The 26,911-nt window shown below is 47.7% G+C and overlaps 3 protein-coding genes across 4 annotated transcripts; all 3 read left to right on the top strand.

The window, feature by feature from the left end:
* Positions 1–5,029: 5,029 nt before the first annotated feature.
* Positions 5,030–5,986, top strand: LOC114446439 (odorant receptor 131-2-like). Its single transcript, XM_028422080.1, has one exon. It carries the CDS (start codon positions 5,030–5,032, stop codon positions 5,984–5,986), a length of 957 nt encoding a protein of 318 aa, XP_028277881.1.
* A 1,950-nt stretch (positions 5,987–7,936) lies between these two features.
* Positions 7,937–11,388, top strand: LOC114446443 (odorant receptor 131-2-like). The gene is made up of 3 exons (XM_028422086.1): positions 7,937–8,861; positions 11,070–11,135; positions 11,330–11,388. The coding sequence occupies exons 1-3, from the start codon at positions 7,937–7,939 to the stop codon at positions 11,386–11,388; spliced, it is 1,050 nt and encodes a 349-aa protein (XP_028277887.1).
* A 2,670-nt stretch (positions 11,389–14,058) lies between these two features.
* On the top strand, positions 14,059–26,641 carry nup98 (nucleoporin 98 and 96 precursor). 2 transcript variants are annotated; one of them, XM_028420997.1, is made up of 35 exons: positions 14,059–14,222; positions 15,447–15,556; positions 15,716–15,811; positions 15,925–16,110; positions 16,340–16,479; positions 16,564–16,671; positions 16,772–16,946; positions 17,057–17,223; positions 17,305–17,442; positions 17,778–17,913; positions 18,000–18,092; positions 18,189–18,329; positions 18,487–18,620; positions 18,726–18,913; positions 19,050–19,166; positions 19,306–19,492; positions 19,570–19,669; positions 19,756–19,869; positions 19,945–20,083; positions 20,161–20,338; positions 20,614–20,781; positions 21,558–21,797; positions 21,875–22,007; positions 22,106–22,356; positions 22,431–22,615; positions 22,688–22,947; positions 23,025–23,300; positions 23,441–23,598; positions 23,678–23,818; positions 23,892–24,037; positions 24,237–24,458; positions 24,530–24,771; positions 24,847–25,001; positions 25,087–25,198; positions 25,434–26,641. In XM_028420997.1, exons 2-35 carry the CDS (start codon positions 15,478–15,480, stop codon positions 25,631–25,633), a joined length of 5,505 nt encoding a protein of 1,834 aa, XP_028276798.1. In that variant the 5' UTR covers positions 14,059–14,222; positions 15,447–15,477; the 3' UTR covers positions 25,634–26,641. The 2 variants fall into 2 exon arrangements, with proteins under 2 accessions (XP_028276798.1, XP_028276799.1); XM_028420998.1 differs by having other exon boundaries at positions 18,192–18,329; positions 25,434–25,633.
* Positions 26,642–26,911: the final 270 nt, after the last annotated feature.

Raw genomic sequence — 26,911 nt, forward strand, 5'->3', positions numbered from 1 at the left:
CAAAATCCTGTTCTTTCAGATCACTCATTAATAACTTTTGACTTCTCTCTTTCAGACCTACCAGCACCTGAGGAAAAGGTCTACTACAGCAGATGTCTGTCTGAAGACGCCGTAAAGCAGTTTAGGACAGCAATCCTACCAGTACTCCCCACAGTCCCAAGTACTGACGGGGGTACCAACTTAAATGTTACTCCTGCAGAGCTGGACCGCTTTGTCAACAACACTGCAGACACACTACACTCAGTCTTAAACAGGATTGCTCCACTGAAGAAGAAGAAAACTACAAACCAGAAGAGGCTAGCTCCGTGGTACAACTCAAACATCCGATCACTGAAACGGATTACACGTAGGATGGAGAGGATGTGGCAGTCCTCTAAATCAGATGACTCCCGGAGGATCTGGAGAGACAGTCTGCTGACGTATAAGAAGGCCCTTCGTAAAGCCAGGACAGCCTACTATTCATCACTAATAGAAGAAAACAAGAACAACCCGCGCTTTCTCTTTAACGCCGTGGCCAGGCTGACAAAGAGCCACAGCTCTGTGGAGCCTCGCATTCCTGCAGCTCTTAGTAGTGAAGACTTCATGAGCTTCTTCACCGATAAAATCACCACTATTAGAGGACAAATCAACCACAATCTTTCTGTGACCGCTGAGGACACACCGCCACTTCTGGAAACGGATCCTGATCTAACTCTGGACTGCTTCGCGCCCATCGGCCTCCCTGAGCTGACCACCAGCATCAGCAAGTCTAAACCTACTACCTGTCTTCTGGATCCGATCCCTTCACGGCTCCTCAAAGATGCTATTCCTCTGATCGGAGAGTCTATATTAGGACAGATCAACTTGTCTCTGGAAACAGGATATGTACCACAGGCTTTTAAAACTGCTGTGATCATTCCGATACTGAAAAAATCTTCACTGGACCCGGACATCTTAGGAAACTACAGACCGATCTCCAACCTCACCTTTATCTCCAAACTACTCGAAAGAGCTGTTGTAAGTCAGCTAAACGACCACCTGTGTAGTAACAGTCTGTTTGATGCTTTCCAGTCTGGTTTCAGAGCCCATCACAGCACAGAAACAGCACTGCTTAAAGTCACCAATGACCTCCTCATGGCATCGGACCGGGGTCTCGTCTCTGTACTCGTTCTACTGGATCTCAGTGCTGCCTTCGACACCGTAGACCATCGCATCCTGCTACACAGATTGGAACACGAGATCAGGATTACAGGAACAGCACTGCGCTGGTTTAAATCATATTTATCTGACAGATTTCCCTTTGTTCATGTTAATGATGTTTCTTCCACAGGTACAAGGGTTAACCACGGTGTTCCACAGGGTTCTGTGCTCGGACCGATCCTGTTCACCCTCTACATGCTCCCTCTAGGATACATCATCCAGAAGCACGGCATAAACTTTCATTGTTATGCTGATGATACCCAGCTGTATTTATCCATGAAGCCTGAAGAAACGGAGCCGCTAGTCAGACTACAGGCGTGTCTAAAGGACATAAAGGACTGGATGTCCTCCAACTTTTTACTATTAAACTCGGACAAGACTGAGGTCATTGTTTTTGGACCGAAACATCTCAGAACTAGTTTATCAGATAATACTTTCTCCCTGGATGGAATTACTCTGGCCTCCAGTACGACTGTGAGGAACCTTGGAGTTATCTTTGATCAAGACATGTCGTTTGTCTCTCATATTAAGCAGGTCTCCAGGACCGCTTTCTTTCACCTGCGTAATATTACTAAGATCAGGAGCATCCTCTCTCAGAGTGATGCTGAAAAGCTCATCCATGCTTTTGTCACTTCAAGACTGGACTACTGCAACTCTTTATTGTCAGGATGTCCACATTACTCCATCAACAGTCTGCAGCTGATCCAGAACGCAGCAGCTAGAGTTCTGACAGGAAGCAGCCAAAGGGATCATATCTCTCCTGTCCTAGCGTCTCTTCACTGGCTCCCAGTGGACTCAAGAATACACTTCAAGATCCTTCTTCTAACCTACAAGGCTCTTCATGGACTTGCTCCATTGTATCTGCAGGACCTGATTGTACCATATGTTCCTAATAGGACGCTCAGATCTCTGAGTGCAGGTTTACTAGTAGTTCCTAGGATTCATAGAAGTAGAATGGGAGGACGAGCTTTCAGCTATCAGGCACCGCTATTATGGAACCAGTTACCAATCTGGGTCCGAGAGGCAGACACTGCCTCCACCTTTAAGACTAGACTTAAAACTTTTCTGTTTAGTAAGGCGTACAGTTAGCCTTAGACCTAGTGTGTAGCACAGCTATGCTGCTCTAGGCCTACGTTGTCGGGGGGCACAAACATGATCCACTGAGCAGTTTCCCTCTCACCCTCTAACCTCTCCTTTTCTCTCCTTAGTCTGGCTCACACTGGTCTCAAGACCTGGATGATGACCTGCAGTCCGGCCCGTGAAGTCTCTCTTGCTCTACGTTGTCGGGGGGCACAAACACGATCCTCTGAACACCCTCTGACCTCTCCTCCACTCTCCTTAGTCTGGATCATACTGGGTAATATCGTCTCATAATCTGTGTTAACTGTCTTCCTTGTAGTTCTGTGCCTCGCTCTCGCTCTCTCTCTTTGCAGGTCTCAAGACCTGCATACTGACCTGCAGTCTCTCCTGTGCTCATCGACTTCACTAGCCCCTGCTGCTCATCTTTACTATCAAATTACTATTCCTACTTATGGACCGACGATATATATAGATATCTATTGCAATATAATCACTGTTTCATCTTGCTGTCATGTTTGCTCTGTACTGTATCATGTTTGTATCATGTTTGCTCCTCTCTCCCTCTCTCTCTTTCTCCTTCATCCTCTCTCTCTCTCTCTCTCTCTCTCTCCCTCATCCTCTCTGACTAGCAGCAGGACTGGTTCCCCCTTAAGTTGACGGGTCCTGCTCAAGGTTTCTTCCTCTTAAAGAGTTTTTCCTTGCCACAGTGCTCTTAGGGGGGTTCCTGTGAAGCGCTTTGAGACAATGTCTGATTGTAATATGCGCTATATAAATAAAACTGAATTGAATTGAATTGATCTGGCTGACTGGGCCAGGTGTGTCTAACGACTGGCTAACGACTATGAAACTGCCGGAGGGGGACTGGTTGACAGCCCTTTGTTCTTACTGTGAGTATGTGCAAACTTCCTGGGAATGGATGGAATCACTGCATTGTATGTGGTGGAAAGATGATGTCTGAGGCCACCACCTCTGTTAAGGGAAGGTTTTTCCAGCTTAACATAGATGGCTTCCTTGACTCCTCTTTCATACCACCTTTCCTCCCTGTCTAAAATGTGAACGTTGTTGTCCTCAAAGGAGTGTCCTTTGTCTTTGAGGTGGAGGTGAACAGCTGAGTCTTGTCCTGAGGAGGTGGCTCTCCTGTGCTGAGCCATTCTTCTGTGGAGTGGTTGTTTAGTTTCTCCAATGTACAGATCAGAGCATTCCTCACTGCACTGGACTGCATATATCACATTGCTGTGTTTCTCCCTGGGAATCTTATCCTTCGGGTGAACCAGTCTCTGTCTCAGTGTTGTCATAGGTTTGAAATGGACCGGGATGTCATGGTTGTTGAAGATCCTGCGGAGTTTCTCTGATACTCCTGACACATATGGAATGGAGATGTTCTTTCTCCGCCGGTTGTTGTCCTTCTTCTTGTTGGGGGGTCTTGTTTTTGTGGCTTTGATGAGTGCCCACTTGGGGTAGCCACAGGTCTGCAGGGCCTTCCTGATGTGGTGTTGCTCCTTCTTCTTCCCCTCTGAGCTGGTGGGTACAGTTTGTGCTCTGTGCTGCAGGGTCCTGATGACTCCCAGTTTGTGTTCCAGTGGGTGGTGTGAATCAAACAACAGGTACTGGTCCGTGTGTGTGGGTTTCCTGTACACTTCCACATTGAGGCTCCTGTCCTTCTCAATATGTACTGTGCAGTCCAAGAAGGCCAGATTGTTGTCCCTGGTGTCCTCCCGAGTGAACTTGATGTTGTTGTTCACTGCGTTGATGTGTTCTGTGAACCGTTCCACTTCGTTGGTCTTGATTTTGACCAACTTTGAGGTTGGTTCTCTCCTTGTTCCAGCCAGAACATCACAGGTAAGTATGGAAACATTTAGTGCTACTGTTTTTTTTTTAAGTTTTACCCAGACCCACCCACATAGGTCTGTAACCACATATAAACCATGTTTCCCCACCAAACAGTTAGAACTGATGAAGCTGCTTGGATGAGCAGCGAAACTTCAAGAAAACTCTACAAGACTAGACTACTACTCTACAAGTCCAGACGCCTCGCTTCAATCTTCTCTGAGAATCTTCATCAACAAACATTAGATCAATAAACAGTGAACACACATGCTCTTCCTACACATACATGCTCTCTTTCACAAACACACAGTCTATGCTTTATGGGTAGCGTTGGAATGGTATTTAGCATGTCAGTGACAAGTGCAGGCTGGCACACGTGGGTGCTCTGACCCAAAACATGGAATCAGCGTCTATGTTGCGAGCTGGCAGTAGGACTTTGGACACCGAAGCCTAAGAATGTGGAAAGACATTTCAATTAAGCAATTTAGAGCCATGTTCAGGCTTGTGGTGATGTTTTTTGGCATAGGTGTCAAAAACAAATCTGTACGGTTCCACCAGTTTCAGATAAAAAGGCTGTTTTAATGTGATAGAGTTAATCATGTCATACAGCCACAGTAACAAGGAACCACTCACCATATTAGATAATAGAAGGACAGAGGTGACATCATTCACCATTGGCCCAGTAACCATGTGAACATGTGGTGTGTCACGTGAATGAACAGTGAAGAGAGACTTCATAACTCATGCAAGGTTAATCTAACCCTGCAGAGCAGCTCTGCCACATGGAACCAAGCTGTGAGTGGAACCAGCCGGCTGTCTGCTCAGGGACTCTGTGTTTTCATGACTTCTTGTTGATGTTTGTCTAAACTGCTGTAGGAGTTCTGACTGCATCATTGTGCTTTAGTCTTCCACTGACACCGTCATGACTTAGATTTTCTCTGTCATGTCAGACACATCTGGATCTCAGACTAACATCACGGACGGACAACAGGTCCAGTTACTGGAGAGAGTGACTGGAGCTGTTGTGACAACGCTGCCGTGCTGTGTGTTCCTCTTCATCAATGTGACCATGTTGTTCACACTGAGGAGTAAGCCAGTGTTTTGTGAGACCTCTCGTTATGTTCTCTTGTATAACCTTCTGTTTGCAGACACTGTTCAGATGGCTCTCAGTCATTTACTGTACTTGTTCGCTGTCTGTAGATTATTTCTGACATATCCTGTCTGTGGTTTCCTCACTTTACTCGCCAGTCTCACCACTACCATTTCTCCTCTCACACTGTTGGTGATGTCTTTGGAGAGATATGTAGCTGTGTGTTACCCACTGAGACACACTACCATCATCACCATCAGGAACACAGGTGTGGCCATCGTTGTAATCTGGGCCTTCAGTTCTCTAAATGTTCTCACTCGGGTCCTGCTGCTGTTAGAATTTCCTTTTAAAGACCTTGAGAGTCTGCAGATGAAGGACTTCTGCACTGGCATATACATACGTCTTGGACCTCGGTCTAAAGATTATGACAGAGCCTTCATTTGTGTCCTGTTTGTATCAGCTGGTGTTGCAATTTCTTTTTCCTACTTTGGTGTAATCATTGCAGCCAGGTCGGCCTCCACAGACAAAGCTTCTGCCAGAAAAGCTCGTAACACTCTGCTGCTGCATCTGGTGCAGCTCTGCCTCATTCTGTCTTCAACTATGTTCAGTCCACTGCTCATGGCACTTTCAGGAATTTTAACAAGGATAGTGTTTGTGCGCCTTTATACAGTTTTGTATGTATGTGTTTCCCTGTTTCCCAGATGTCTGTGCTCTCTGATCTATGGCATCAGAGATCAGACCATCAGACCTGTTCTCATGCACCATCTCTGTTGTCGGTTCCTTAAACCAGCGGTGTCAAACTCAAAATGAGACAGGGCCACTTCTGGAATTGTCCCCCACTGAAGAGGGCCTTTGTTTAAGGGGGGGCCCGGCTCTCATATCTGCTGTTGACTGAGTCCTTTTTCATACCAACCAGAGATATTTTGCTAAGGTCTGCATCATTTGTCTGTAGTGACGAAGCAGAAAGGAAACTGACAGTTTCCATGTTTGCAAATAGTTAATACATCTGCGCCAGAACACTTGCAGAGATTTTGTCTCTCATTTTATGATGTTTTTATCTAACATTAAATATATTTATTTAGCTGCAAACTGTTGGGGACAAACTAAAGGTTCGTAAAGTGAGTGAATATTAAAATAATAATTAAACAAATAAGATACTTAGGCAGCTCTAAACTGATTAACTGTTAATGTTTCTCAACATAAACATTGATGTCGAAAGAGCTCTAGGCAACAAAACAATATATATATCTTCTTTCAATGTGTGCTTCTATCTTACCTGCTGTAGCACTGTGACTTTCTCCTGTGGGGGACTAATAAAGAATTATCTTATCTTATATATGTATGTATATGTATATATTCATTCAAGATTCAAAGCGTCATATACACAGTACGAAACCAGGTTTCCCTGTACAATGAAACTCTTACTTTGCTGTTCACACTGAATGTCATTAAAGATTAAGGCATGTTAAAAATCATTTTATCAAAATAGACAATTTGAGAAGAGCAAAAAAGCAAAGTCCGCATCCTCTCTCCCCCGGTACTGGCACGAGCTGTGGTCTGCAGGGCAGAAGAGGACACCAAAACACACATATACAAAAGACAGGTCCTCCGGCCAGTAGGTGGCGCAGTGACTGTAGCATATCAGCATATCAGTCTGTGCAGTCACATGTTCAGCATGACTGTAAAGTTCCACATAGGATGAGGTATGAGGGAGATACAGCCACAAAAATATCTATTTCCTGTGCGTTGGCGAAGGGTCAACTTCGTGACGGCCCCACAGCCAGACCGTTTGACGAAGTGAGGCGTTTTGTTTTTGTATAACTTCCTTGGACCTAGGTTTGGATTTACTGCTAAAGCCACGTCACATCACCTTTAGTAGCATCAAGAACATTGACTCCACCTCCACCAATCTTCTCTACGTATGATGACCTGGATGACTGAGAATCTTCATCAACAAACATTAGATCAATAAACAGTGAACACACATGCTCTTCCTACACACACATGCTCTCTTTCACAAACACACAGTCTATGCTTTATAGGTAGCGTTGGAATGGTATTTAGCATATCAGTGACAAGTGCAGGCTGGCACATGTGGGTGCTCTGACCCAAAACATGGATCAGCGTCTATGTTGCGAGTTGGCAGTAGTTCAGACAGCCTTTAAAGCGGTTAAAGACAATGTGCTGCTATATGTACAAAATGATTCTGTTTTCGATGCAGCACTTCAATGGCCAATTGATGCCCCTTTTTCTTTGGACACTGAAGCCTAAGAATGTGGAAAGACATTTCAATTAAGCAATTTAGAGCCATGTTCGGGCTTGTGGTGATGTTTTTTGGCATAGGTGTCAAAAACAAATCTGTACGGTTCCACCAGTTTCAGATAAAAAGGCTGTTTTAATGTGATAGAGTTAATCATGTCATACAGCCACAGTAACAAGGAACCACTCACCATATTAGATAATAGAAGGACAGAGGTGACATCATTCACCATTGGCCCAGTAACCATGTGAACATGTGGTGTGTCACGTGAATGAACAGTGAAGAGAGACTTCATAACTCATGCAAGGTTAATCTAACCCTGCAGAGCAGCTCTGCCACATGGAACCAAGCTGTGAGTGGAACCAGCCGGCTGTCTGCTCAGGGACTCTGTGTTTTCATGACTTCTTGTTGATGTTTGTCTAAACTGCTGTAGGAGTTCTGACTGCATCATTGTGCTTTAGTCTTCCACTGACACCGTCATGACTTAGATTTTCTCTGTCATGTCAGACACATCTGGATCTCAGACTAACATCACGGACGGACAACAGGTCCAGTTACTGGAGAGAGTGACTGGAGCTGTTGTGACAACGCTGCCGTGCTGTGTGTTCCTCTTCATCAATGTGACCATGTTGTTCACACTGAGGAGTAAGCCAGTGTTTTGTGAGACCTCTCGTTATGTTCTCTTGTATAACCTTCTGTTTGCAGACACTGTTCAGATGGCTCTCGGTCATTTACTGTACTTGATTTCTGCGAGTAGGTTAATTCTGACGTATCCTGTCTGTGGTTTCCTTATTTTGCTCGCCAGTCTCACCACTACCATCTCTCCTCTCACACTGTTGGTGATGTCTTTGGAGAGATATGTAGCTGTGTGTTACCCACTGAGACACACTACCATCATCACCATCAGGAACACAGGTGTGGCCATCTTTGTAATCTGGGCCTTGGGTTCTCTAAATATTCTCACTCGGGTTCTGCTGCTGTTAGAATTTCCTTTTAAAGACCTTGAGAATCTACAGATGAAGGACTTCTGCTCTGGTGTATACATATTTCTTGGACCTCGGTCTAAAGATTATGACAGAGCCTTCATTTGTGTCCTGTTTGTATCAGCTGGTGTTGCAATTTCTTTTTCCTACTTTGGTGTAATCATTGCAGCCAGGTCGGCCTCCACAGACAAAGCTTCTGCCAGAAAAGCTCGTAACACTCTGCTGCTGCATCTGGTGCAGCTCTGCCTCATTCTGTCTACAACTATGTTCACCTCACTGTTCATGGCGCTGTCAGGAATTTTAACAAGGATAGTGTTTGTGCGTGTTTATATATTATTGTATATATTTATTTCCCTGTTTCCCAGATGTCTGTGCTCTCTGATCTATGGCATCAGAGATCAGACCATCAGACCTGTTCTCATGCACCATCTCTGCTGTGGATTCCTTAAACCAGCGGTGTCAAACTCAAAATGACCCAGGACCACTCCTTAGTGTGGACATGTCCCCACTGTCCCTGTCCTGATCTATGGCCATGTTTGGTGATTAACTCACCATCACAAAATTTACTTCAACTGCTGCATCAGCATCTTGTTGACTGTGCTGACATGTCAGCCTCCTCTGTAGCTGTGTGCCTCGTGTCTCCTCTGGTCTCTCTGATCCTCCTGTTCTCCTTGTTCAGTCCAATACTCACAAGAGATTAATTTTCCTTCAGGACGGCGACTTTTTCTTCACACATCAGGCAGCTTTGTTTCCACCGAGCTCCCTAAGACTTGCTGCTGTGTCCATCTTTGGGACTGTGTTCACCATCCTCTTTGCTTTTCAGTTTGAAACACCTTTATTGTTCACAGCCGTAAACAAATACATTTCGGAGCTGCACTCTCTCAACAACAACGGCCGGAGTGTGAGCGCCAACCTTTGGTCTTTGCTGTAAGTTTTGCTGCTCAAAATAAATTATTTTTGTTAGTATGACTGTGGTTTGATTCAGTAGATTTCAGTTTATATGAAATGAAAATAAAAATTTACATTTACATTTACAAACTGATTTACGCTGAATTATATATTTTTATATAAATTTATATATTTTTGACATCATGTGTGGGTCAGATAGAATGAGCAGTGGGCCAGATTAGGCCCGCAGGCCTCGAGTTTGACATGTATGACTTTCCCACCCGAGAGGTTTTGGTGAGGTCTGCATTATTTGTCTGTACTGATGGAGCAGGAAGAGACTGATAGTCAGGTTCACCTTGTTGTGACACTCTGAATAAATACTGTTAGTAAAAGTCAGCCTGTTTTACTTCATCCTGAAGTGATGCAGCCAGAACTGTGATTGTAACATGTGTGAGAGTGGGACAAATGTTCAGAGACTGGGGAACAGAAACTGAGGAACAGTGAAGGCCTCTGGGCAGAGCTTTAATCATTTATTTTCTGTTTAGCTTTCATTTGCCAAGGTTAGTCCCTTTGAGATCAAAGAACTCTTTTTCAAGCGAGACCTGGCCAAGAGGGCAGCAGCATAGTTATATAAAAAACGATAAACATTATAACTTGCTCACTTGAATTACTTACATACACATGTGATCGACTGGAAGGATTTCACCAAAGCTTTAAACTCATTCAATGTAACAAGGGCTTGAAGTTGAAGTTAAGATTGTAATTTATTCCAAGCAGGTAGTAGGTGCTGGACACCTAAATAAAGCTTTCTTGCCCGATTCACTTCGTACTTTAGGGATGACAAAATTTCAGAACTTACACAACAAATCTCTATAGTCATACAAAGGCAGGGAGGTTGTTTCAACCTATTCCTGATAGCTGGAGGGTAGCATCTGGCAGGCCAAGGGCTGAAATCCAGCAGGCAGGCTGGGGGCTGAAGGGTAGCAAGAGGGCAGCATGTAGGCCGCTGGCTGGTGTTGGAGCAGCCAGGTTAGACTTTGGCCTGCATGCACACACAGCACAAGAGGAGAGCTGTGGCCATTTCTTGATAATTGTGCCCCAGTGTGTTACACCCCCACTTGTTCTCAGTACACCATAGAAATTCAATACAATATTTCCATATCAGTTACTCATGTATACACCAAACAGAAAACACACACATTTCTCCATTCTGATTCTAACCACAGGTTTAGTTAATATATATATCAGCCACCATGTCCTCTGTAGGACAGTAATGGAGAGTGATGTTCATCACAGAGTGCAGATCGGACAAAACGATATCTGACATCAATATGCTTACATCTTTGGACGGGCAATAGCACCCTGATTGTCCTCTAAAACTGTCAGTGGTGCATATTTAAAGACATTGTCCATTTCATTTATTTTACAAGATCCAGGCTTTGTGTGCAGTAGCTGACAAAGCCATGTATTCAGCTTCACATGTCAAGCAACAGTTTGTTGTTTCTTAGACTTCCAGGCAGTAACAGGTCCACTCTGAGACAAACTGAAACAGTAACCAGTGATGCTATGTCATTCAGGTCTGCATCAGGTGGTGATAGACGTCACATCCTGGCTCATAGGTCGGAGACCACACAAGACTGTGTCTGATTGAGAAAATGTATTTAAACAAACTCAGGAAAAATCATTAGTACATAGATCAGTAGATCGGAGGGTTACTTGCGTAATCCCTGGTTCTTTGATAACAGAGTGAGGTGTTTCTATGGGAAAACGCCTTCAACTACGCAAGCTCCAATGACATCACGTCTGTATGTGACAGACCGGCCGAGCTGTACTGGGGGCCCCGCCCCCTCTATTAACACGGCCGACCAACCCCTCCTACTCATTCTAAGCAGATTTCGTCCTGTGTCATGCAAGGAGGGAAGTGTTGGTGAAACACCTCTCTTATCAAAGAGAGGTAACTCTGTTATCAAAGAACCAGGGATTACGCAAGTAACCCTCCGTTCTTTTTCTAACTTCGCTCAGTGTTTCACTATGGGAGATATAGCCCACTCCCGAATTGCATCCGCTCCCTGACGCCGTGACCCTTGACGACTAAAGAGAGACCTTCACCGCAGATCAGTAACACCTGCCTCCAGCACAGCCTGAGACAGTGACTGATGCACAACATTAAGCCTATAAAACCGCACAAACGTGTGAGGCATTGCCCAACTTGCCGCTGTGCAAATATCCTGAACCGACACACCCCTGAATAAGGCCCATGATGAGGCCATGCTTCTGGTAGAGTGGGCTCGCACTCCCAACGGAGGCTGAGAGCCCTTACACCAGTAAGCAACCAAAATGGCCTCTACAATCCAGTGTGACAGCCTTTGACGGGACAATGGCTTACCCTTATGAGGAGTGGCCCAGGACACAAACAACTGATCGGTTCTCCTAAACCCAGCTGTTCTGTCAACATACACCCCCAGAGCCCGTACGGGGCACAGGGTGTGAAGTCGCTTGTCCTCCTTGGAAGAGAATGGAGGAGGATGAAAAGCCAACAATTCCAAAGTTCGACATCTGTAAGAAGACTCCATTACTTTAGGCACAAAAGCAGGGTTAGGCCACAAGCAAGCCTTAGCCCACCCCGGGGCCAATTGCAGACACGAGGGATGGACTGACAAAGCCTGTAAGTCACTCACTCTCTTTGCAGTGGTCAGTGCCAGAAGCAACGCAGTTTTAATTGAAAGACATTTCAACCCCACCACCTCAATAGGCTCAAAAGGGTGGTTTGAAAGGGCATCCAGTACCAGCAACAAATCCCACAAAGGCACCAGTGGCCTGGACACTGGGAGTTTGCGGCGGGCCCCCTTCCTAGTGAAAGTTAGAAAAGCGAAGTTAGAAAAAGAACAGTAGTGTGTGTAGTGTTTGTGTGTAAAACAAATCAAAACCAAACCAAACTCACAAAACTCAAAATCCTGAGGAAAAGGAAGGAGAGACCTCTGACAGCTCAGCGCAACCATCAGGTGAGCAGGTGTCAGCCAGTCTTCCTGATAGACCGCTCCCAGGTCCCAGCACACTGCAAAAACCCAAAGTGGATTGGTGGCCTGGGAGTGTCGCACTTCCCCCTTCATTTCCACTTCAGTCTGAGCCTAACCTATCAAACTCGAGACTTTTTAGCATTGACCAGGAGGTGGAGGTGAAATAAGGTATGGGCAAGGTGCACGTGACTTTCTGTACACAACCATGCAGGGCAGGAGTCTCCAGGAGGGCACAGCCCAATAATACAACGTACATTTTGGTAAAGCTAAACCTCCCATATCCTTTAGTTTTGATGGTGTGTTTTAGAGATTCTTATAACTCCAAATGACAGGTATAGTAATCCAGTCTGTTTAAGGTATAATAGCACAGACTGGAAGAGATGGAGAAAGTGGAGCAATGCGATCATCATGGCTGCATTCTTCTTCCCAACCATGGATATTCAGGGTTTTCCAGAACTGACTTGCTCGATTTTGCTTTGCCGGTTTAAGGAGGTCGTTTGGGGTTTTGGTGACAGTCACTCCTAAGTATGTAAACACTTTAAGGATTCCTTAAATGGAAGGGACTGCAAAAAGGCCTTAACTGCTGCAGATACTGGCACAAGTTCACCTGCCTGTTGACTCCTGAGAGGCTGCCAACTTTCTTAATGAGAGTCAGGAGAGGAGATATTTTCCACCAGGAAGTAAATGAAAAGTAGGATAAAAAAGAAACATCCACACAAACACACAAAAGGACCTTTTTACTGTTGTTCGTGGTTTTGTTGGGCAGTTAAATGCAAAAAGTCAGTTTCAGTACAGATTAACAATATTACATTACAGTATTTTTAATGGCAATAATAACTAGAAAAGCATTTCCTGAAGAAAATGGAAGTTTGATTGCCGCAGCTGAAGCATTGCTTTGAACGCTGATGTGAACGATTGCTCTGAATTGCTGGAGAATCTGCAATCTGAACTTAATTTGCTGAAAGTTAAGAATTTAGAAAGATGAAGCTCTTATCTGGAAAAGTAGAAAATGTTTTAATATTATGAAGATATGAAAGAGAAACAGCTGAAGACAAGAACAGTATGAAGTCATGACCTTAAAGAATAGCCTGTGAATATACCATATGAAAGGTCTGAGGGTGGAATAACACCATGAGACTATAAGAAGCTCAGGCTGTGTGAGTTTAATGTGGAAGTAGTATACAGCTGAAGGATGATCAATATGACAGAAAGTCTGATAAAGACTACAAATATGGCTGCTTTGCATGCTTCTATTAATGTTTAGAATTTATTAGGTTTAAACTCAGAGGAGACCTCAAAACCACTTGGTATAAAACCGTTAACCATTTGAACTATAAACTAGAAACAGCAGAACTCTGAAAAGTAATAGCTGAAAAGAGCAGAAGAAGCTGAACATTTTGATATATGAACGGTTTCTGTAGCTGAAAGTATGCAGGGCTGAAAACTTTTAAAAGCTGAAGACTCTGAAGAACTCTCTCATAGACTTCTCTTTCTGAAAAAGCTGAATATTTTAAAAAACTTTAAATAGCTGAAAAAAACTAAAAGTTGACCCATCATGTCCTCAATAACTGAACATTTTGACATTTGAACGGTTTCAATAGCACAAAGTATGCCCAAGATGCGCTGAGCCAAAAAGTGTACGGAAGAAAATATAATAATCAAAATAAAAATAAAGAAGTAGAAGAACTAAACATTTTGTAACAGGGTTCGTCGTCTGTACGTCATGACGTATGAAAGTGCGTGGTGACGGCTGCAGGTCGACACTTTCCCTCCTCGCTCACAAAGCTCTCCGCTCATGTTGAGCTAACGAAGCTTCGATTTGCTGAAAACTTTGGACTCGTAGCTTCACTGCAGAGGGAGGGAGGCCGAACTGAGAAGCTCAAGCAGCGCCGTGAAAGGTAAAAGTCCGCGAAGGAACCCCCGACTCGCAGACAGCCCCTGACTTGTTTTTGTTTTGCTAACGTTTAGCTAGGAGGGGCGCTAGCTGGCTGGCTAACGGTAGCTCGACGCACGTAACGTGTAAGTGGCAGCTGTCAGTAACACGGTGATCACGACAGAAGTGAGAAGGTGTGTTGATGTTAGTTTTCCCTTTGCCCGGTAACACAGTCTGCTTCTTGATACCGTGAACTGTGCTGCGAATGAGTTAAGCTAACAGGCCGCTAGCAGGAGCGGAAATTACGCTAACAACAGGTCGGTGCTAGCTGCCAGAGTTTCGGTTTGAAACTGGTCTCGCCTGGTTCAAACCCCCGCGTACCGGTTTTAGTTACCAGTAACCAGTTTAAACTCGTAACTAGCCGGACATAAGTTGTGTTGGTTTTGATCCGCGGCCAGGTGATGGTCGGCCCGGTGGGCTGCACGTGGCGCTGGAGCCCAGAGTGGAGCTGAGCCGCTGTCATGTTTCCCCCTGACCCCCGGTTCAGATCAGCCGAGCCCCGCTCTTTCAGGGTTCTGATAATTGTGAACTCTGTGTTCAACATGTTTGTTGTATTTTGATGCTCGACCAGACGAACACTTTTTATATTCGAACACATCCTCTCAGAATTCAAAAGTCTCGATAAATGAATAATTAAGATTAAGATTTACTTTATTAATCTGGGGAAATTAAGTTGTAGTAGCAGCATATCAAAGAACAATACACACAAGCACTAACTCTTATGTACACACACACACACACACACGGAGGCAGAATAATGGATGGATTAAGGTGGATTACTGCTCTGTTACGATTAAAATAATCTTAATGCTACTTCATTGGTGCAGATAAAGCCATAAACAACAGAATTCTTTGGAACACATACTGTCTGTTTGATATGTGCTAGAACACCAGGTGGAGTCCGCTCAGAATGTTCTGTGTTGACCCATTCACACATGCACCTCTGTGGCAGGTTCAGGAAAGGGGACGGGTCCCGGCAGACCGTGCTGCTGGGGACAGTGTTATTTCCAAAAGTATGGACGCTGTGTGTGTTCACAGCTGGGAGCCAGCAGCCTGAGGACTGGTTAATGTCCACTGTGTCGGACATTTGTGTTCTGACAAGTTAAAACCAGTTAGGATGCAGAGAATGTGAAAAGGGCTTCTGAACCGTTTGATTCATTACTTTTGTATATTCTGTTTGTCGCTGCAGAAAACGTATGCGGCCCTGCTAGGAGAACACCATGTTCAACAAGTCGTTTGGGACTCCCTTTGGTGGAGGAACAGGGGGGTTTGGCACCTCATCAACCTTTGGTCAGCAGAGTAAGTATATTTATGATGTTTTTAGATCTTCAACAGCACCAGCTGCAGTGGAAAGCTTGTCAGTGAATGGGCGTGCTGATAAAATGCTCTCAGTGTTTCTGAATATCTGATGAAAGGTTTGTAGTTTTATGTTGAGTCATGAGACCTCTCCCTCTGCAGACACAGGCTTTGGGGCAACAGGGGGTTTCGGAACATCTGCGTTCGGGGCGACCAGCAACACTGGAGGACTGTTTGGTTCCACACAGACTAAACCAGGTCTGTAGACAGAAGCACCTGTATCATAAGGACACACATCTATTCCCCTGAAAACGATGATGACGAGCAATGCTACCGTTTTTAAACACAGCCCTGTCCTTCCCTTCCTCTAGGCGGTCTGTTCGGGTCCAGCACCTTCAGCCAGCCTGCGACTTCCTCCACCAGCACTGGCTTCGGGTTTGGTGCGACCAGCGGCGCCTCCACCAGCCTGTTTGGCAACACTGGCACTGGCACTAGTGGCGGACTCTTCTCCCAGCAAAACAATGCATTTGGCGCCAACAAACCCACCACATTTGGAAGTACGAACCTTCCAGTGTTCATGCTGTGCACCTTTGATGAATGTGTTATGTGATTAACTGTAAAGAAAAGTAGAATAGAAATACTTTTTTCATCCCAAGCTGGGAAATGGTCAGTTTGTCAAATAATGACTCCAGCTTAATTATGATGTCAGACCTCCACCTCTGAGCCCTCTGTCAGGCTGTTACATGGCTTTATCTCTGTAACGCCTCCTTTGCCTCTGTCCTTCAGGTTTTGGGACGAGCACCAGCAGCGGCGGGCTGTTTGGCTCGACCAACACCACCACCAACCCCTTTGGTGGCACCAACTCTTTGTTTGGAGGCTCAGGTTTCTCCGCCGCGCAGCAGCCAGGAACGACCGTTAAATTCAACGTGAGTGTGAATGTGTGACGCCTGAATCACAGACTGAAACGACCACACGTGCAAACTTCATCGCTTTGTGTTTTCACCCTGCAGCCTCCAACAGGAAGTGACACGATGGTGAAAGCAGGTGTGACCACAAGCATCAACACAAAGCATCAGTGCATTACAGCCATGAAGGAGTACGAAAACAAATCCCTGGAGGTGAGTTCATCACCTGGGGTCTGCACACCCGAGGACAGATCAGATCAAACAGAGCTGTTTCTGTCCACTGTTTCTGCATCTGATCTGTGTCTTCCCACAGGAACTAAGGCTGGAGGATTACCAGGCGGGCAGGAAGGGCCCGACCAACCCCATGGCGGCAGGGACTGGCAGTCTGTTTGGTACAGCCACATCCAGTGCCGCAACCGGCCTGTTTGGCTCCTCGGCGCCCAACACCAGCTTCTCCTTTGGCCAGAACAAGAGCACGTTCGGAACACGTAAGTGGGGCAGGCGGCAGAATGCTGGCGCTCAGCTACGCGGTCAGCTGAAAACTCGGAGAGGATTTCAGTCGCTGTGTTGGTCCTTACCAGTGTTTTCTCATCTGTAGCAGCCACCGGGGGGTTTGGCACAACCACGGGTGGTCTGTTCAGTCAGCCGAACCCGCCACAAACCGCCAGCCTCTTTAAGCCGTTTGGTCAGACCACCACTGCCCAGAGCACTGGATTCACTTTCGGCAACACCAACACAATGGGACAGGCCAACACCAGCAGCATGGTAAGATCGCAGGGTGGCCCTGAGCCTGTCGGACCTTTGTTAAACTGTGCTCTGAGAGAGGATCTGTCCATGTTACCTCAGGGGTTGTTTGGAAACACGGCACCGTCTCAGTCAAGCGGTTTGTTCGGCACCACTCAGGCCAGCACTGCCACAGGCTTTGGGACAGGCACCGGCTTGTTCGGCCAGCCAAACACTGGATTTGGAAACGTCGGCACACAGGTACGAAACAGAACAGACCCTGAGTTATAGCGGTTTACACACTCACGTGTTTGACAGATCAGTTTCAGCTTCAGGACAAAGCAGCAGCCTGTGGAGAACCTGGTAGTTGTTGGTTTCTAGGTGGACTCATGTAGAATAGGTGGACATGGGTATTGAACCCACAACCTTTACTCTTCCTTAAAAAGATAAAATGGATAAAATGTGATGGGTTTAATGTCAGTTTGATACCACTGTAATGTAGAGCGCTGTATAACTGTTGATGGGGAAACACATCACAACCAAAGCTCCATGTCATAGTTACTGTTCAGTCTGACTGTGTGTGGTTCTGTTTGCAGCCGACCCTATTCGGTAATAAGACCACTGGGTTCGGCACCACCACCACGAGTGCCCCGTCTTTTGGCACTGGCACAGGGCTATTTGGGAACAAGCCTACTCTGACGCTGGGAACTGCAACCAACACCTCCACCTTCGGTAAGTCTGTAGCTGTTCAGGGGGCAGACCTAGCGACTCGCTTCTGTGCTCGGAGCCCAATAATTACTGTTTGTCTCTGGCTGCAGGTTTTGGTGGTAACGCTCCTGGAGGGAGTCTGTTTGGAAACAAGTCAACTACCGGAGGCCTTGGCACTGGACTGGGAACAAGCTTTGGAACAGGTGAGAGGAGCTGGAAGAGGTCAAAATAATAGATGGTTGACAGCGGAGCTGTCGGTCCTTTGTTGTGGCATCTTTCTCCTTACACTGTGTGTCCAGCAGTAGGCACCGGGCCGACCCTGTTCGGGAATAATCAGACGAAACTGGGCAGCACACTGGGAACGATGGGAACGTTTGGAACAACTGGGTTCAACAGTGGAACGAGCGCCCTAGGCTTTGGAGCTCCGCAGCAGCCTATTGGTGAGCGGCTGGATTTTCTTAACAGAAAGCTGTGATTCAGGGTCAGCGGAATCAGGACCCACGCTGATCTACAGTCCACCGAACCTCCTGTTCCATTCCTCTGACCTGTCAGTCAGGACTCAGGCTGAACGTTCTTATTTATTGATGTCTCCTTCAGCACTCACGGATCCAAACGCAGCGGCCGCCCAGCAGGCCTTGCTTCAGCAGCAGTTTAGTGTCCTGGCGTACTCGCCGTATGGAGACTCACCGCTGTTCCGGAACCCCCTGTCAGACCCCAAGAAGAAGGAGGAGGTGAGCGTTCTGTCTGCTGCTGCTGTTCAGTTTATCTTAATGAAGTCCTACAGGACTGAAAACTGAAATGATAAAATACATTTTCACATCTTCTTTCCCTAACAGCGTCTAAAACCAACAAATCCCACTGCCCAGAAGGCTCTGACCACGCCCACCCACTACAAGCTGACACCCCGGCCTGCAACACGAGTGCGCCCCAAAGCGCTGACATCTTCAGGTGCCTCCAAGTCGCAGTTGTTTGACGGCCTTGATGACGACGAACCCTCACTCACCAACGGCGCCTTCATACCCAGGTTATAATGCTTTTTATTTGTATGCACCTTTCTCAGAACTCAAGGACACCTCAAAATAAATTACAATGCAGGAGAGAAAAACTACATTTTAGCTAAAAAAAGTTTTTTAACTCCTGCTGTGTGTTTGTCTCTGCAGAAAGAGCATCAAGAAACTGGTGCTGAAGAACCTGAACAGCAGTCAGTACAGCAGTCCAAACAACAAAGAGACGGACGACCTGGCTTCACCACCAGAGTATCCACAGAATGGTCACAGGTCTGTTTAAACACAGCACTGATGCAGCATTTAACCAATGGACCACAAACGCGTCTTGTAGCTCCGGGCCTCCGGGTGTCTGCAGAGATGATAGAGATGTACTGATGATGCCTTGTCTCCACTGTCGTCCTGTTCGCAGCCACATGGAAGACGAGGAGCTGAGGGAGGTCCCGCGCCCCAGCAGCCGGGTGGATGATGACCTAGAAGTCACCCAGTTTTACGTCAACCCCATTGCCAAGCCGATCCCCCAGGGCCGCGCCCAGGCCAGCCTGCAGGACACCATCAGTGACCTGAACATGCACAAACAGTCAAGGAATGGCCTGGAGGTCAGCTGACACTCGTCCACGCCATGTTACAGCGCCTGTGTTGTTCTGCATTTCATCTGTTTATTTCCTGTCCTCAGCTGAGCAGCGATGATGTGTCCGCGTCTCTGGGAGAGGAGTCTCTGCAGGAGGACCAGGAGGAGGAGCAGCAGGAGTCCCAGCAGTCTCCTCACCCTGCTGGTCAGATACCAACATCTGTGATCATTCACACCGTTGATTAATCTGCTGAGTTTTTCCCCATAAATCATTTTGCGTTGACCTTTTAGGCATCGTTCTGAGCCGTGTGGGTTATTATACCATCCCCTCCATGGACGAGCTGGCTGAGATGGTGGATGAGAATGGCCAGTGTGTGGTGGAAAACTTCTCCATCGGCAGAAAAGGTGATTCTGACGCGTCAGGTAACAACCCAACCGAACAGTGGACGGCCTTCTCACTGCTCTGCTCCGCTCTCACAGGTTACGGCTCCGTTTTCTTCCCCGGCGAGGTGAACGTGGCGGGACTGAACCTCGATGAGATCGTCCACTTCAGACGCAAGGAGGTCATTGTGTATCCAGACGACAAAAACAAGCCGCCTGAGGGGGAAGGGCTCAACAGGTATGTGATGTCTGAACCAAAACAAGCGGTAAGAAGAGACAGGCTGGTTTGACATGTGTGTGTCTGTGTGTGCACAGGCGGGCGGAAGTGACTCTGGACGGCGTCTGGCCCAACGACAAGACGACCTGCACTCAGATCAGGAGCCCTGAGCGCCTGACCGAAATGAACTACGAGGGCCGGCTGGAGAAAGCCTCGCGCAAGCAGGGAGCCCGTTTCCTGGAGTACAGGCCTGAGACCGGATCCTGGGTGTTTGAGGTTTGTCACAGAATCACAGAAAAATATGATCAGACAACATTTGATCCTTGAGATCAGGGTGTTCCTGTTCTGATGAGATTCTCTGCTGAGGTCCTCGTATACTGCTGCAAACTGATCACTAAATTTGGCCCAGGTGCAGACACAGTTCGAGTGTGGTTCTCACCGTCCCAGCAGCTCCTTCCTACGTTCTCTTAAAGCCTACAGCCTACACAAACTGTTGGAGTAGGTGTAGTGGAACGTCTTGGTGCTTTCTGACTCACTGATTTTCTTCACAGGTGGCCCATTTCTCCAAGTACGGTCTCCAGGACTCTGACGAGGACGAGGAGGTCCCGCACAAAGCCGAACCCAAGAAGCTTAAGACAATGATGCCTCTTCCTCCTTCCAGGCTTCAGCAGCAGCAGCAGCTTCCTCCCTCTCAGCAGCAGGTGGCGCCACAGGCTCAGGTAGAGCCGCCTGCACCACTCCACACCTGTCATCATCCTCACTGAGCTGATTAAAGGAGCGTTCCACACAAACTGTGTGTGTCCAGCTGTGTGGTTACAAAGCAGCGACTCTGTTGGAAGTGTTGTGAGATGTTCCTGTGGTCAGCAGCTCATGGAACGAGCAGTCTGTCAGTGCTTTAGATTCATATATGTAAGAGATATAAGAGAACTCTGCCTTTCCAGACCACGGCTTTTGTTTGAGCCTCGGCTGCTTTAAATGATAGATTCATGCAGTTAATAAAAGAAAATAAAGTTACTACGTTTAAGTTTGGTATGTAACATGTCAGTGAAGTTGGACTTTTCTTTGAGGATTGAAGTTCATTTTTGTTGTTGCTGGAATTAATTAAAATGTAAATACGTTTTTTTTTTTCTTTCATTTAAAAAAACAAAACATTTTACGTTATAAAAGAAACTTTAAAGAAACTCCTGCGAGGCCACAGATGTGCCACAATGTCAGAATTCTTTGAAAACAAAAATCAATGTTTTGAAGTCAGATGGTAACGTTCAGTTTGACCAAATCTAAAATGTAAAACATTGTGGGACGTTTATTATTTGTGGCCTTGCAGGAGTTTCTTTTAAAGGTTTTGTTTATTAATAGTTAAAATGTTTCACGTCTGAAGTGCGCTGGTGGTTCGGGCAGTGTTTGAATGACAGGACGCTGTCAGTGTGGCACCTTGGAGGTTGTCGTGTTTTCTGAAACCTGACCCGGTGTCTTCACTCTTTCTTCTTGTCGTCAGTCCGCTGCTGTTGTGGATCTTCCGGGTGGGTTTGCAGAGTTGGACAGTGACATGGCAGACATTACCCAGACCTTACCAACAGACAGCATGCTGGGGGGCGAAGAGGATGGTGACCTGCTGCCAGGGGAGATGGACACGATGGGTGGGAAGCTTGGAGGTCTGCCCTCTGTGGTGCACGACTGCATTTCCACATCCAGCCACATGGCATCCTCGCTGGGGATCAACCCACACACACTCCAGGTAGGACTGCCATCCTCGCCGCCATGTCTGTGGCCGCATCGGAGGACCGCCAAATAAGCTGCTTTTGTTTGTTTCAGATCATGAAGGCATCTCTGTTTGCTGAGGAGGAGGATGAAGGAGACATGTTCCAGGATCAGGGGGCATCAAAGGTGGCCACAGAAGTCTCATCCCCTCGCCTTGTTCTGCCAGGAGCTCAGGGACGACCCTCTGGTACAAAACAGACCTCCATCTGATCAATTACCATCAGCTGATCAATAACTGTATCAGTCTGCTAATCGTCTCTCTTCTTGTGCTCCTCATCTCTTAAGTTGGTGGTCTCCTTCAGGCCCGTTTCACCTCCGGCCTCCTCCCTCATCTGTCCGACTCGTCACATCCTCCTCTTCCTCCATCCCGGGCCTCTCCTGCAGTGGTCGAGCCCTCTCGCTCACTGCAGTGGCCGGGGCCAGGGCCCTCCTCCTTTCTGCTTCCCACTCGAACTCCAGAGCCCTCGATCAGGACTGTGGGTGCCCGGCGGTTAGGGGGCCCAGTTCCACTCAAAGAGTCGGTCACTCAGGGGAAGGTGTGTTTTTCTCCCCATACCTGCAGCGGCTTGATGTTGTTCCTCTGCAGTAAGTACTAACTGGTGTTTTTCAGGGGGGTCTGCTGATGGATAATGGGCTGTTTGTGGCACGATCCTTTCGGGTCGGGTGGGGTCCCGGCTGGACGCTGGCACACTGCGGCAGCCCACTGAGTACGTTGACATCAAAACAGCTCCAACACCAACAACTGACCTCCAAGACTGACTTCAGCTTCCTGCCCAAACCTGCCAGGACTAAACCGTAAGACAGTCGGGACAGTCTGATTGTTTTTTTTGTTCAAATAAAGTCTTACCGAGCTGTCGCCTCCTGCAGGCTTACAGAGAGTCCCTACAAGGTGGTGCTGGAGCAGCTGGAGGGTCTGGAGAGTCCAAGACTGAAAACCAGCGATGAGGATGATGAGGAGAGCCATGCAGTGCTGCAGCGCCCCCTAGAGATCTGCCTAAAACACAGCACTGTCAGCACATTAGATTTCTCCGCCTGCCCTCTGGTTCGACCGCAGCCCGGTGTGGCAGCGCTGCATGAGTACGCCGAGTGGATCAGCGAGCTGTGCGACAAGCAGGGCGGCACAGACCGTGAGTAGAAGAGCACGGTGTGTAATGGTCCTGATTAAGACCGTCTGATGATGAACTTTGTTGTGCGTTTGTTCCAGCTCTCCTGGGTCAGTGGGCGGAGGTCTGGACTCTGTGTGAGTCCCTCTGGGGCCGTCTGGGCTCCCAAGAACAGGAGATAGATGTCGAGCCTTCGTCTGACTATGAGCAGCAGCTGGAGAGGAGGCGGGCTTTCTCGGCCTGGCTGTCTCGTGGCGCCACCCACAGGGTGGAGGAGGAGGTGGCTCAGGCTGAAAAGGGTCGCCACACAGAGGCCATCTTCAGCTATCTAACAGGAAACCGCATCAGCGAGGCGTGTCGCCTCGCACAGAAGGAAGGTGAGGAGAAAAGGTTCAAACCCACTCAGACCCAGTCCACGTGGCACTTCCATTACAACATCTAAGCAGAAACTGTCTGTTACTGAGCATGTCCACGTCACACGTCCCTTTATGTCCTGCTGACCTGTGTGTCTCTGCAGGAGACCACCGTCTGTCCCTGCTGCTGTCTCAGGCCACGGGTTCTCAGTACAGCCGGGACCTGCTGACCCTTCAGCTCGCCGACTGGAACCGCATGCAGACTGACTGCTACCTGACCGAGGAGCGGCTCCGCATCTTCGCGCTGCTTGCTGGGAAGCCTGTACGTTTCCGCTGAATGTTTTTTCACTGATGCTTCTGTTTCGCCGGATTAATCGGACTTCATGTGGGAAACCTTTCAGGTGTGGCAGTCGTCTGACTCTGCGGTGAATGTCTGCTCTGAGCTGGACTGGAAGCGCTGCATGGCAGTGCACCTCTGGTTCATGTTGCCTCCCACGGCCTCTGTGGCTGATGCCCTCGCCAAATACGAAGCTGCCTTCCAGGTGAGCTGCGGACATTGAGGTGCCCGCCTCCTCATTGGTTGTCAGGGGTGTTTAATCTTTGTGTGTGCTGCAGGGCTCCAGCGAGGGGCCGAGGTACGCCTGCGCCCCACTTCCTCCATACATGGAGGCTGACCAGTCTGATTTGGAGGAGGAGGAGGAGGAGTCTAAACGGCCTCTGTATGACCTCTGCTTCCACCTGCTCAAACTCTACAGTGACAGGTATCCTGACAGCATGTGCTTGTTAGAGGAAGCGAAGCTCTAGCAGTTCCTCTTTCAGGGACTTTTTCAGGGGAGAAATAGGGGTGGGGACTTCCTAGCCACCAGTTGTAAATGAGCCTGTAGTTCCTACAGTGGAAGGACCTTCAGGACCGCCTGACCAGCAGAACCTCAATGAGTAAAACATCCCAATGTGTTGCAGACACTACAGCCTCCAGCAGCTGTTGGACCCTCTCACCGTCACCTGGGACCGCCTGGATTACCAGCTGAGCTGGCACCTGTGGGGTGTCCTGCAGGCGCTGCACTACAGCCACCTGAGTGCCTCACGACAGGGACTCCTCCACACCAGTTATGCTGCACAGCTGGAGAGTTCTGGCCTGTGGCACCTGGCTGTCTTCATTCTGCTGCACATTCCTGACCATACGTAAGTCCAGAAGCCTGATACATCGATTTAGCTCTGTAAGGAGAGCTGACTTGATCTCTGTGTCTCTGCAGCCAGCGAGAGCGAGCGGTCAGGGAGATGCTGACCCTGCACTGCCCCCTGCAGGAGACGGATGACTCTGCACAGAGGGAGCGCTTCCTGACCGAGAGGCTGCTCATTCCAGAGCAGTGGATCCATGAAGCCAAGGCTACCCGAGCCCACCGCGATGCTGACAGGCACCAGCAGGCCCTGCACCTGTACCGGGCCGGCTACTGGAATCAGTGCCACCGGCTGCTGATCCAGCACCTCGCCTCAGGTAGATGGCCTTCTGTTTTTGTCAGCCGGTGGAGGAATCGGGTAACCTTAGCTCTTCCTTGGGTCTGTCCCGCAGACTGCATCATCAACGACAACCATGACTATCTGCTGGAGTTCCTGGAGGGTCTGGCAGTCCCTGAGCACAGCACCACCATCCAGGACTGGGACACTGCAGGGAGGGTTTACCTGGACTACATAAGAGTCATCAAGACCCTGCGGGACATCCAGCAGGTGTGTGTCAGGAGGAACTGCAGTAGCTTTAGTAGAAGCCGCTGCTTCCTGAGTGGTCTTTGATGTTTGACGTTCTCTCTCTTAGATGGAAAACGCCGGGTACGAGCTGGAGCGTCTCTACAGCGACGTGACATCTCTCTGCAGCAGAATCGAACTCCTTCCCTGCAGCACCGCCAGAGACCGCCTTGCCCAATCAGGTAAGAACATCCTGGCTTCTGATTGGCTGCACTCAGGTGTATGGAAGGAGGCTGCCAAGGAAGAGTGGCAGAAACACAGAAAGCATTTCATAGGTTCATTAGATGCCCTTTGTTAGCATGTGACTTCATAGTAAATAATCTCAGCAGCTGACGTGTTGAGGTGTGGTTCTGGTTTATTGAAAACTTTCAGTCACTTTTGTTTGAACCTAACCAAGCCCTGCCCCCCCCCACACAGAAATGGCGAAGCGCGTGGCTAACATCCTGCGTGTGGTGCTGAGTCTCCAACAGGGCGAAGCCGCGTCCGACCCCCTCAGTGTCCCGCTCGCCCAGCTGGCACCGCACGTCAGCCGCCTGCCGATGCCCGAGGACTACGCACTAGAGGAGCTGCGAGGCCTCACGCAGTCATACCTGCGACAGCTCATTGTCAGCCAATGAGAGTGCAGCATTTCAGACATGTGGACATTAAGCTGCTGGAACACCATGGAAGGAGGAACCAGCAGGACGGTGGGATGCTTAGAAAACGGGCCAAAGCTTTAAGTCTTTGTGACGCTGTTGAGTTGCAACCGGCAGGTGAAGAGTCGGCAGAAGAACAGAAGAGACTGCCGAATATTTTAATTAAAATGAAGCGATGGCCTGAAACAACCTGCAGCATGACGGTAAAGCTCATCCAGCAGCTGATTTACTTCCCTGCAGAATGATTCCGACAGCCGCTCGTTTTTATATATGCAGTTTATGTGCTGACGAACTTTAGCTAGCTAGCCCCCTCGCTAACGTAGCTAACAGGTGTGATGTAACTGCTGTCAGGGTCCTCATTTACAGCCACAGTGCACAGACTCAGTGCAGCTGAGCATGCTCAGATGTACGTGACATCATAACACAAACATCTCTTTCTGCTTTCTGTCCGACAGATACAAAACATCAGCACACCGCTGTATTGATCAGGCCCCGTGTGTAGTTAAAGGGCTGAAGCCTCAGATCTGATTGGATTAAAACATAGCTTAACATAGTGATGTTGGCTTCAGTTCATCTGTCCATATGTGAATACAAGTAAATTAAAGGGGAACAAACGGGCAGGAGAAACACAAAGGTCTATTTTTGTAGGTTTGTTTCCGGTGTTGGTCTGAAGCCCGTTGCGTGTGGACAGACGTTTTATTACGTTACAGTTTGTGGTTTTCTGAAGAGTTTCCATGTAAAGATATGTTCTATATATTTTTGGAATCGGGGTCATCAGGTCATTTTTATTCTCTACCTTTAACCAATTGGATGCAAATGAAACTCTTCACTGATTGAATGCAGGTTTTCCTTTGTTTAGAATGTGTTTTCTCCCCAAACGGTGTCTGACACATGGTGAGTTTGTACGTTACGTGGACGGCTTTGTGTGCGCGCATGTTTTCCTGAACATTTTGTTGATAATATTTTTTAATAAAGTTGAGTAGAAATAAACTAGTTTTTCCCACTAATAACTCTGTTAACAGCGCCCCCTGTGGCTGTGCAGTGAACTGCAGCTTCCTGTTGTGTTGGCTGAGTCCCGTGTGTCACACAGGTTTATGACCCACAGGACTCCAAATAAGGAACCAGCATGTGGGCTTTTCTCTCCGTTCAGCTTGCTGACAGTTAGATTAAACTAACATCACGTTAGTTGAAGCTAACTACAGCTAGCTAACGTTACTGAAAACAGAACTTCCAGGGTTATTAAAAATAACTAGTCTGCTG

Source organism: Parambassis ranga, chromosome 14 (genome assembly GCF_900634625.1).
Source record: "Parambassis ranga chromosome 14, fParRan2.1, whole genome shotgun sequence".
NCBI lineage: Eukaryota > Metazoa > Chordata > Actinopteri > Ambassidae > Parambassis > Parambassis ranga.